Raw genomic sequence first — 12,789 nt, forward strand, 5'->3', positions numbered from 1 at the left:
CGAGTTTGAATCCCACTCTGAATTAATCTTCTCTTCCAAAATATTCTAAAATTAATTAATTTAATTCTAATTATTAAGTTTAGGTTAATATCCTTTGAAGATAATTTGCTGTTTAAGAAAATTATTTTAGGAAATATTTATAATAATTTTTAACAGTCTAATATTACATTCTGTAGTTAACATGAAGAATGCAATGTTGAATATTGTGAACACTTAGTTGCAAATTATCAAAATTAAATAGAAATAATTATAATCTAATAATCTAATAAATACATCATATTAAAATTATAATGATAAAGAATTTACATTATACATTATACTTCTTCTTCTTCGTCTGGCATTATGGGGCCTTGGAGGCCCTTAGCCGCAGTCACAGTCCTTCTCCATCTCATTTGGTCTATAGCCTGTCTCTTCCAATCTTCGATTCTGAGGTCTTGAAGATCTTCAGTGACTCCATCTATCCACCTTTATCTGGGATGGCCTCTTGGCCTCTTCCTTTTTTCCTCATAGTGGAGCCCTTGTGAAGCTGTTGCCATCATAGGAAGTATTGCGACATGGCCTAGCCACTGTAATCTTCTGGCCTTAATCACCTATATATTATACACTGTAATAATATTTTGAATAAAGCATTCTCAATTATTATTTGTACTGGATTTTATTAAAACTAAATATTACAAAACCTAAGATAAGTATTTTTTAAAATAATTTTTAATTATTATGTTCCAGGTCCATTTAGCAGAAAATCGTAGACTTAAAGAAATAAGCAATTGGTCAACGTGTAAAAAGATATCGGTTACCATTCTGCGAATTGCAGTTAATGTTGTTGTTATTGCAATATTATGTGGAGCTAGTTATCTCATTTATAAAGCTATCATGTTATCATTAAAAGATGATGTAAGTAACTTTAAATGTACATAATGCTTATTTCATAGTTCTATAATGTTTTTAACAAAATAATTTATTATTGGTACTTGGTATTTTAAACCTTTTTTTAAACAATTAAAACATAAGCTTACACGGATGTCCAAAATTAAAGCAACAAAAGAAAAACTTGTGTAAAATTAACACTATAAAACACGAGTAGCTGAAACCTTATGTTGTATGTAAATCAGCTAAGTGCTATCCTGTAAGGCACTTTACTGATTTACAAATCTTAAGACAGGATAGCAGCCATGCTACAAAATGTAATGTGCTATGTATTAATATATATCAAAATTGTTTCTGACAGTCATCTGCTAGGACTGCTAACAAGTGTTCCTGATACATTTGTAGATCCAAATGCCTCAGAAAATGTATTTGTATGATTTTTGATGGAGTGTTTATACTTGCCAACCTTTGGTATGAAGAATAGCTGGAGCATTAGTAGAAAAACACTGACAGCATAAAACGCAAAAAATTTATTATTAACATTGATTAACAATAACTAAAATCTTCTCACTCAAGTGAGAAGATTTTAGTTATTAACATTGATATTGCACAAGGCTTGTATTAAGTACCTTTAATAAACAAAATTTAATTTATCTCTGCATATGATACTTTATAAATCTATTGCCATAAACACTGTCAAGAGTATGGCAAAGTCTTTATACTCTAACATCACAATTTTAGGAATTTTAGGTGTTCTATCTTGATCTGTTGGGAGTCTTGATATTGTTGCATGATGAATGCTTCTTGCTATATGCATTTGTGTTATGATTTGCTTTGTTAGTGTTAGAGTGTACTTGTGACAGTTGCTATCACTTGTGACAGTTGCTATCAGTTAGTTTATTGACTTTGCAATTATTAAGGACAATGATTTTTCTGGTTGTGATTTATTTCCTATCTTAAGTGATGAATCAGATGTTTCTTCTTTTTGGGCAGAGAAATGTAGCGCTATTCAATAATTTGGTCTAACTGTAAAAGTAACTCATTTCCTTCTGCTGATGAGTTAGCCATAATTGATTTAACTGCCAATGTAAGGGCATTAACATTGCCAGACTTGAAGATGCAATTTATCATATCTGCCATTAAAATTATCATATTTCAGCTAAAATTCTTATACCTATACCACCATATAATTACTGTATATAAAAATATCAATCTTGGTTCTTTCCCAAATGAATGAATCTGAGATTGTCATTCTGGTTCATTTTAGTCATTTGTAATAAAATACACACTATATCGTTAGTGTATACTATATATTGGTGTTAGACTCATTAATTGAAGTTTTTATATAAAAATATGAAATTATTTAAAAACACTGACAGAAGGGAAAAGTGGCCTGTCCACTGATGGAGCGTACAAGACGCTGTCGGTCGGCACCAAATGCTGATGGTTGGCAAAGTATGAGTATTGTTCATTTCTGCATTTCTGCCATGTACCATTTGTGCACGCTGCTTTAATTTTGTAAACAGTTTACAAATCGTAATAAAGTGAAATGCCATTGCAATGAAATTGTGAGATCACTGAAATACATTTTTCATCATAGTGAAATTTTGTTACATTGAAAATGTCAGAATGCCAAAGAAGTTATTAAAAAACGAAAAATTCATATCTTGAGAGCAAGAAATCCTTAAAATCACTTATTCTAACAATGTTTTAGAATACCCAAAAGTTCACATGTCAGCCGTTTGTTCAAGACAGTGTTTACAATAAAGTAATCGTGGCGCTGATAATTGCATGCTTCTCTCCAAGCAACCATTATTTATTGCTGAAAGATGTTTATTATTATAATTTATGTATGTATGAATGTATTATAATTTATGTATAATGAAAACCTTTCCATAAATTCCTGTAATATTTTACAATATTCTAATTCTTATTCAATATAAATCTGGCACATCATTTTATTTTATCAGAAAATAGTACAGTCTTTGTGTCTTGTGGACTGTACCCAAAATGGTCATCTCAATGTTGTCTTCTGTAGTATTAGATGACATCGAGATTATCATTTTGGATGATTATACAGTAACAACACTAAAAAGTAACTTGACAATTATGTCTACAATTCATATTGCCAGGTAAACATTGAAACATTATGCATTGACACTGAAAAATGACTAATTTATATATATATATCATACTTTTTATAAGGAAATTTATAAATATACTTTGAAATATTATTGATAAACAAAATACATTATATATAATTTTAGCTGGAGGATCCAACATCAGAAGGGTTCCATTCTTTCTGGACAGAGTATAGAACATCTGTGATAATTACTGCAATAAATCTAATACTTCCATTTGTATTTAATTTTCTTTCATCATTTGAAAGCTACTCTGAATCATTTAGGATTAAAATTACTTTAATAAGGTAAGTTTAATGTCAGAAAACATTAAAAAGTTTATTAACATTTTTCACTATTTTATTAAATTTAATACTATTATTTTTATTCAAAATATGAAAAATTCAATTTACACCATTAAAAAACTCACACAAACAACATAGGGTCTTATATCTGAAGTTGCAACCTCCACAGGCTAATAAATTCCCCAAACAGTCTTCAGTAGGCTACAAGTAACCTCTATCTAGCTCAATTGTTGAGAAAAAATGTTATTATTTAATTTAAAGTATTATTATTATTATTTACTTAGGAGTCAGAGATTCCAAATAACTATACACAAACTTCTGGATCTGGACTGGCAGTCATGTGATTTTTTTTAATTAAATAAAGAATTGCAGCTCAGCATTGTGATAATGTCACAATAAATAATTGCTCATTATAATTATATATTATAATAACAAATTGACAAAATTCAAATGATGTTAAAATCTGTGAAATTGAAGAAACGGTATGCAAAGTGTAGGAATAAACATTTGTGCTGCTCACTTGCCAAATCAATTAACTCCATAAAACAAAAAGTGGAGAAAAGTGATAAAATAGTATACATTCTTTTTTTAAAATTCCTTTTAGAATATAATTTCAAATAAATGTTGTAGAATGTATTTTTGTAGATGTAGCCTTTATTTAATGCCATATAAAATGTATAAGATAGCATAAATATGCTATAATCATTATCACAGTTTTGGTGTAATTGAGGGAATTAATCGATTTGGCAAGTGAAAAAAGTAATAACATCAAATTTGGTCTTCACATTGTTCTTTATTATAGAGAAACCTCATTATCGTAAACTTTTTATTAAAGATTTTTTGGAAAAGTGAAGAATAACTGTTTTGTTACTGTTACAATGGTGGTTATCATTACCTTGTTTAAATTGATTATTCAGCAACATAAAATGATGTCTTCTTTATCAGTTGTATTTGAGGTCCCATCATATCGATTTGTTCTTAATTTTTTATAAGAATCATGTTTAATAGGAAGAATGAAAAAATTTATTTTTAGTTTCATCTATCTTGATATAATGATACAACTTTTCTTTTTCTAAAAACAATTGCCATCAAACTTAAAACAATCGTTCAATTATCCACAAGTATACTTGCTTCTGCTGCAGTTGGACTGTAACTAACTAATTTCTTTTACTTACTTTTTGTGATGAGATAACACTAAATAATTTACCGTTATCTACAAAGCAATGGTCGGTGCACACTGCAATTTCAATGCTGCAGTGTACACTGGCAAATTTATTTTACAGTAAGTATGTAGTTAATTAAATTGGCTTCTGAAATAAATAATATTTTTTTTGATGGTCAATAAAATTTTGTCATTAAATGATATTGATCCTTATTATTTGGAAAACTTATTATAAATATAAAAAGTTAGGAGTATATCAAGTGCTTTGACACTAAAATTTAAAATGTGGAGTTAATCGATTTGGCTTGTGAATTATTAATTCACAAGGCTGATTTATTAATGGATAAAATGTTTTTTGGGACTTCCTCATCTTCATTCAGATTGGATGAGAATGATGGAAAAATTTGTTTGAGCACTATGAAATTCAAACATTAAAAATACAATGCTTACTTAATACAGGGTATCCAAAAAGTTACTGTGCTGTGAGATATTTGTAATGATGTTAAAGTTATGCAAGTAGTATTGCATATATGAGAATCTTAATATTGGTATTTTTATAAGAATTTAAATCAATATAATATTTCAATATTAAATTCAAAACTTTTATTTTATAAAAAGTCGAGGAGAACAAGGAACAAATGTTTCCTTTGACTGTTAGTTCCTGAGAGAGATCATTATCTCTCCTATGACTAAATATCTGACTAAATAAGACTCGTCTTGACATCTCATCAGATAATTCACATTGGAAGAGAATATTTGTATAAAAAGAGTTTACACACCAAACTCGGCATGCATAAGTTTTAAAGTAGTCGCCATATCTTAATTTTGTGCCTGATCTCCTCTGGTTCCCAACTTCTGCTTCCTAAGGACATAAATATATATATAACTGAAGTATTATACTAATATTTATTGTAAACTGTCCCTCAATACATAGCAATAGTATTATAGTTAGATAAGTCAGTGCCCTTTTAGTTACTTTATATATCCATTTGTATTTTAAATTTTATTTGTTTATTAATTATACTTTTATCTGTAAAAATGGAATTGAATGCTTATATTAGTTAAATATCGGATACCCTATTGACTTACTCACAACCTCTCCACTCAATAATTAGCCCTCCTATAGCCATCCAGTGACGGTATGAGCAGGTTTTACCAACCTGTAGTCAATAATAGTTCAATAACTCGACCATATAGAATCCGATTTCTCACACTTACAATATGTCTTGTATTTCCACTTTGCAGTAGATAGCATTACTGCTTGCAGACATTCTGGTCTTAGGACTATGGTTTTTAGAAGACATCTTTGCTGAATGCCTAATCTTCCATGGATCTGGCCCACCAGGTCTCTGGATCTCACTCCTCCAGATTTTGGGACTGCTGTGGGCTATTTCAAGCATTTGCTGTAGGAAAAATTACAATATTGTAAGTATAACTCTACTTAGACCCTTTCCATTGCACAGTAACTTTTTAGACACCCTGTACTATACATACAATGGAACATAAAAGACTGACTATTCAATTTGAAAACATAGAGGATCTGATGACAGGATGAGGAAGTCTCAAAAACCATTTTATCTGTTAATAAATGTTGATTCCCATACTTTATATGGCATTTCTGCAATATCCTTGATTTTCTGCAGAGTCGGTAAACTTGGAAACTTGAAAATTAGTCAATAGCCAAGTTATTAAATGCAGTTAGGTACCACATACCTCTTATATCAATTATTATTTTTTTATGTAATGTAAAAACTGTCTAATTTTGAAACATTTGAGAAGAATATAAGCAAGTAATACTATTCAGCATTGTATATTATGTATATAATACGATTTGACAAGATATTTTATAGCATTATTGAAAGCTACTTATGTAGGTAATATGTAATCTCGAAGTAGTTCAAATGTATATAATTATTAAATAATATTTATTGTTAATTATGTAATTAATTATACAAAATTATATTTGCAAGATATCAAGTTTTCAGAACTGGAAAACTTGGTAACTTGCCAATAAAAAAAATACAAAATGTTTATTTTTAGCTATTGCATTAGAAATACACTCTATTAATATGTAATATAAACAAAAGAAATATATTACAGAAACGATTTAATTAAATAATTTGTCAATGAAACATGTTAAAAAAAAACGCCCAATTGCTACACATCAATATGTTTTATGATTATGAATTAAAGGGTGTCTGTTAACAGTACCTGTTGTAAATTGTATGCCATTAGTGTTTGGTGTGGTTGACGACCTTGAAAACAGTGCTATTGCAGTGATCATTGCAGGCAGACAATTTCCAGGCTGTATCATTTCATGCAATGCCGACCAGAACCGGCCATTGAGGTCTTGCAATTTGACACTCTGCAACTTTTTCTGTGGAGGTTTGTCAAATTTTGTATCTATGCCAATAACCCATGGATGATTCACAAACTCAAGACAGAGATCTGATGAGTTATTGCCAGAATTATGCGATAGTGTCATTAGCAGTTTTGTGAAAAGAGTACACGTGTGCTGCCAGAGTCAGAGAGAGCATTTGGCAGACACTTTCCTCCATACGTAAAAATGATTTAGCACTGAAGTGGGTTGTAATGTTACTTTATATCGAAATAAAAATATCCACAGTTGTTCAATAAATGATGCATTTTATTCCACAATTAAGTCTGGCACTGTTTTTGGGACATCCTATATATATTCTGTATTGTCTAAACACTAATCTCTTACTTTCAGCTTTAATTTACATTATTTGAATTAAAATTTAAATGAATTATTCAATTTCTAGGTGTGTTTTTACTCGATTAGCATCAGTCGGTGTTCTCATAGTAAGTTTACATACTCAGATATCGTGCGATCCAAGAAATCACTGTGGAGAAGGTTACGATAAATGTCAAACACCAATGGTAATAACTGTTAATCTTTTGTAAATTTGTAACTGTATTATAATTTGTTATAAATTTGTTTTTTTTTTTATTTAGTGTTGGGAAACTTATGTTGGTCAACAAATTTACAAATTGAGTTTATTAGATTTTGTTGTAGTTTTAATAACTACATTTTTAATAGGATTTCCTAGAAAGTAAGTTTCTACTTTTATGAATAAAATAAAAAATAATTATTCTAAACTGTACAACATTTTAATTATTTTTATTTTACTCTATTCCTAGACTTTTGGTAACAAAAATAAAATGCAAACTCTTACAATTTATTGGAAAAGAAGAATTTGACATTTCACAAAATGTTTTAGGCTTGGTCTATTCACAGACATTATGTTGGTTAGTTGGCGAGTTAATTATATCATCATTTATTTAAATTATAATAATTATTTGTATGTAATTATATTTTCACAATAGGCTTGGTGCATTTTATTGTCCGATATTGCCACTGTTATCTGTTATAAAATATTTTATTTTTTATTACGTAAAAAAGGTGAGTTGATCTACAACATAATTTTATAATAAAACATTAATTTCAAATTCTAATTTTATTTTTAATTTTTTAGTTTTCATTAGTGGTAAATTGCGGACAAAGTAAGGAATCGTATAGAGCTTCTCGATCCAATACATTTTTTATGATTGTGCTAATGATGTCGTATTTGATCGGTCTATTTCCATTAATATACTCATTAACAGAGTAAGTTTTTAAACATATATAAGAGCTTCCAAAAGTATTCTACCATTTTAAATTATTGTAATTATGTTAATTATTATCCAAGAACATTGTAATGTACATTAAAACATTGGAAAACTGTCAAAATTTCACATTTGCCCATAACGGTTTCTCAACATATGCACTTTGTCACGTGGCACACAACCAACTCAAATTCTTTCTATGCTCACTACAATATATCTGTCGTCACTCCTTTCATGGCAGCCACAATTCTACAGCTCCCGAAGATTACTCGTCTTGCACAATGACAAGTGATTCTGACTTCGCAAACTGCAGAACACAGAATGCCTTCTCAGTTTTGCCATTTTTGTTTACGGTGTTTCTTAGGTTTGGACGGTTACTCTATCTATTGACATACATTGTACACTTCTCAGATAATAATTAGCATAATTACGGTCATTTAAAATAATAGAATTGATTTTAGAAGACCACTTACATCTATATTTTAAAAAATATTTTTAAGTATAATTTATAATCAAATTATATTTTTTTGATATTTAAATTATAGATTAGAAACATCGAAAGGATGTAGTCCATTCCGAATTTACGGTTCAGCATGGACCACAATGGTGCATCTTATTAATAAGCTTCCTAATTGGGTGAACAAAACCATAGGATTTATTGGTAGTGCTGGATTTGGAATACCAGCTTTTATGATTCTCAGGTTAATTTTAAACTTTCTTTGCCTGTTTCTAAATAAATATTTTAACAACTTTCTTCAGAAGATACAAAATAATATTTAAGCATAAGTAACAGAGTATTAAGTTTTAAGCCCCAAAAATATATTTTTTATTAGTTTAGTTTTGTAAGAACAATGTTATTGGTCTATGGTAATGTAAAATAAATTCCACTTAAAAGTATTAATTGGGATATTTCTTTTTTAAAGATCCCAACACTTACAAAGGAAAGAATATTAAATTATATTAAACTTAACATAAATAAATGTTCTAATTGTAGATATATTTAGCCATAAACTGTATAGTTAATATTATTAATGATACAAATTTATGTATTTAAAAAAAAAATTATTATTTTTAAATTTTAGTTTGCTCCTGTATTACTACCTAACTCTTTCCGCAACCTACTCACAGTTATCGAATATTATGAAAGATCATCTGCAGACGGAAAGTAGAGACAAGAATTTTCTGTTGAGAAAGTTGATGCTGATCCTTCATCATCCGCAGAAATAATTATTCCATATTAAAGAAAATATTGACTGGTACTCATTACCTATATTTGTAAACAATATATACTTTATACATTATATATGACGCCAAATGATTTCTTTCTTTTTAATAAAAATATATATATTTTTAAGGCCAGTAATTGTATAAAATAAGTATTTTAAATATGATGTGATTTTAATTGTTTAATTATTTATTTTATATATGATGCCAAATTAAAGAATTTTACAATATACTGACTTTGGATTTATTATTTACTTTACACAATATACAAATTTACAGATATTTTATGTTCTTTTTTATATCAGAATGTCATATGATTTGAATTTTTTAATCACCATCAATTAAATTACTATTAATGTAATTTTAAAATAAGTGTTCTTTCTGAAGATCCAATAAATTAATTTAGTGTTTCATTCATATTTTTAACAATAAACATGTTCTGTTTACTGTTTCTTTTTCAATTTGGGGTAAATTATATGTGATTTTGCAGTATCTATGCAAGTAATAAGGCATAAAATCCTACTTTCATGGTTAACATTCTCTTAAATGTGTCCAGCATGAATAAAGCTAAGAAAAAAAACAACACAAATTAACATTTGACCCTTCGTTTTTTGTAATTACATGCGCTTCATTAATTTATATATTAATTTCTTCCTATACTTTCATTATAGTGGTTGGTTCAAGGTCGGTTGTATTATTAAAACCAAGATTATTTTTTCCATTATAACTATTATTTTATGTTTAAAAATTTCTAAAATCGTTCAGAATTTTATTCATTAATTAAAATATTTCATAATTTCAAATATACCATAATTAACTTAATGGGAAAATATGGAAGTTTGGCACATTGGGGGATTTATGTAAAATTTATCGCTTTACAGCTTGGTATAATATATTTTCAGACATCCTCGAGATTAAATAATATCCTTTTTAGTGATAGTTTATTAAAGTAAATATTTCCCTTCTACATATGTGACGTAATCGCGCTACTCCATTTATGGGTTCGTTGGCTAATCATCATCAAAAGCAGCTTTGTATATCCGTTGTTCTGTCCTGCCATCCTTATGCTACTTTGGATATTTGCTTTACTGCTCTCAGGTATTTATACGTTGATTAATATCGATTTTTAACTATAAATAAGTTATATATATATATATATATATATATACACCTTATATATAAAGTTAGCAACGTTGTTGCTGTACTTTTCCGGAATTTTTTTATCCCTAAAAACTGTAACCATTACCATCACAAGTCTTTAGATTTGTTCTAGAGATATTAAGGGGGTGAGACATATCTCCCGAACTTCTAGCAGAAACCCCCAACTTTTTTAGCATTTCTTGAGGTTTAGAAGTCTCCTGACTTCAAAAATGTAAAAATCTTGAGATCCGTTTTTGACTGATTTCAAGATTTTTAGCCTGAGAAAGTAATACAGGCATATACTGTATATATGACTTATAAGGTATAATCAGGTAACATAATAAGATATAAGGACTTGAATCATATCAGTTAGCATTAAGCTAATCAATACTTTGCAATTTGGAATATAAACAACACACGAATAGCCAAAAATGTAGACTTCAGTGTTGATTCCGAAGGGGACGAAAGGGGCAAATTGCCATGGCGTCCGAGGAATTATACAGTGTTTTCTACTTCCTTACTTTAATGTAATAATTTAATTTGCTATAGGGCCCCCAGGCTCCCGTTACTCTTTAGGAGCCCTGATCTTTAGTTGATCCGAGATGATTCAGTAATTACCCTCAAAGTCGTATCTTCACTAAATATTTCGAAAAATCCAAAGAATTTTTCAGATCGATTTGTCCTAAATATTTGCCTCACCACCCGGCCACCCCCATTACGAGCATAAAAAAGCCCTCTTAGTGCCCGCACAGCGGAGAGAATAAAGATAAAACTAGATAAAGCGGAGATTAGTGAAACTTCTATGAAGCTTAGAGTGCAACTGTGCAGATGCGAATTTAGTAGCGAGCGATATAGTTCTCGCAAAGGAAAAATATGCACAAGCGAGAAGCGAGAAATCTCGCTGGAGAGAGCAAATTTCTGGTTCTCGCACTAATTGTCAAGTGTTGAACATGGGTTTAGACCCGAAATGTATACAAAAAAGACAGGTATCTTGCAATATATTCAAGTGTTTGCCGTGTCCCTTTTTTCTATACCCAAGTTCAGCCCAAACCCATAATGGAAGAGCCTAGTGATAAAGGAGGGCTCGATACATCCGGGATTTAGTATCCTGAAGCATTCCTGGGGAATTAACTGGGCTGGATTCGATCCCGGATCCCTCAAAGCGATAAAGCGACATCCTTCTTCTTCTCCTCTCGGGTTTATATGGAGATTATAGCCTTAGTTCGCTTTCTTTCCGACTAGCAAAAAGCGACTTAACCAACACGGGATTATTTAAATAGAATTCTTAATAAATAATTTTTTCCATTAATGATTTTTTTAGTTTATATATTTTGTTGAAGTATTTCATTTTTGCTTTTATCCCGACAGTTGTATCATCGGTTCTCCTAGATTTAAACAGACAGATCGGAACTCAAAAGATCTTTAAAGATATTCCGGAATATGAGGTAGACATAATGCAAATGTTATTTTTCTATATTGCTTCACATTTATTCCTGAATAAATAATTCCTTTGGAAGCCTCACTAATGAGAAATTCAAAGATGATTCAAAAGTTAACATGCATTGATCCATAAAATTGCAGTATCCCTGCTCTTCTTTGTGGATAATATAATAAATAACGTAATATTGAAGTTATTAGTTTCACTAAACACTACATAATATATTAAGAATAAAGAATAAACAAAATAAATGTCATAATAAAATTATTAAGGCCGACTGTATATTGTTTAGTTATGCACGCGATCTCCAGCAGATGGCATTGAAAATTTAATGCTTTTTCTATATGAGATGGCCAAGGACTGTATACTACAAGGATAGCCAGATCTCTATTCTACAATGTTAGCCAGGAATGGCAAGTTAGTGACGTCACACGTGTCCTGACCTCTCTGTTTACATAGAGCAAAAGGTGCACGTGTTTAGTTTTCGCTTTTAATATTCGTCCAATTTTGTGATTAACGAAGTGATTTATTTTAATATTTCTGTAATTGTTTTGGTTAATGTCCAGATACGTGGACCGTCATGGCGGCACTTCCTGTTTCAGCCTCGAAACCAGACGGTTTGCAGACGACGTGTCACGTGACGCACCGACGCACGTTCTAACCTAACCTAACCTATTCTAATAAATTAGCATAATTATTATCAATTATATTATTAGAATAGGTTAGGTTAGGTTAGAATGTGCGTCCCCACTGTTTCCTTTTCTTTGCTGGAATCAGCGATGAGGCGCCATGACAGCCGCCGCCGTTCGCTCGCGTCGTCACGTGACACGTCGTCTGCAAACCGTCTGGTTTCGAGGCTGAAACAGGAAGTGCCGCCATGACGGTCCACGTATCTGGACATTAACC

At 30.1% G+C, this 12,789-nt stretch overlaps 2 protein-coding genes across 4 annotated transcripts in view; both read left to right on the top strand.

Moving 5' to 3' along the window:
- Nucleotides 1–9,435, top strand: part of LOC111630977 (transmembrane channel-like protein 7) — a 24,226-nt gene extending 14,791 nt beyond the window's left edge. For all 3 annotated transcript variants that reach the window (XM_023375169.1, XM_023375162.1, XM_023375154.1), the window contains 9 exons: nucleotides 727–894; nucleotides 3,135–3,295; nucleotides 7,238–7,355; nucleotides 7,431–7,528; nucleotides 7,617–7,724; nucleotides 7,803–7,878; nucleotides 7,952–8,082; nucleotides 8,627–8,782; nucleotides 9,164–9,435. In XM_023375169.1, coding sequence (XP_023230937.1) covers nucleotides 727–894; nucleotides 3,135–3,295; nucleotides 7,238–7,355; nucleotides 7,431–7,528; nucleotides 7,617–7,724; nucleotides 7,803–7,878; nucleotides 7,952–8,082; nucleotides 8,627–8,782; nucleotides 9,164–9,308 — 1,161 coding nt within the window. In that variant the 3' untranslated portion in view covers nucleotides 9,309–9,435. The remainder of the gene's footprint in view (nucleotides 1–726; nucleotides 895–3,134; nucleotides 3,296–7,237; nucleotides 7,356–7,430; nucleotides 7,529–7,616; nucleotides 7,725–7,802; nucleotides 7,879–7,951; nucleotides 8,083–8,626; nucleotides 8,783–9,163) is intronic.
- Nucleotides 9,436–10,134: 699 nt separating this feature from the next.
- The window catches only part of LOC111631026 (sex peptide receptor-like), an 11,999-nt gene continuing 9,344 nt past the window's right edge, over nucleotides 10,135–12,789 (top strand). Inside the window, exons 1-2 of the mRNA XM_023375221.1 lie at nucleotides 10,135–10,403; nucleotides 11,814–11,890. The gene's annotated coding sequence lies outside the window, so the exon portion shown is untranslated. The remainder of the gene's footprint in view (nucleotides 10,404–11,813; nucleotides 11,891–12,789) is intronic.

The sequence above is a fragment of the Centruroides sculpturatus genome, unplaced genomic scaffold (assembly GCF_000671375.1).
Source record: "Centruroides sculpturatus isolate CEXI.00-Female unplaced genomic scaffold, Cexi_2.0 scaffold20, whole genome shotgun sequence".
Taxonomy (NCBI): Eukaryota; Metazoa; Arthropoda; class Arachnida; order Scorpiones; family Buthidae; genus Centruroides; species Centruroides sculpturatus.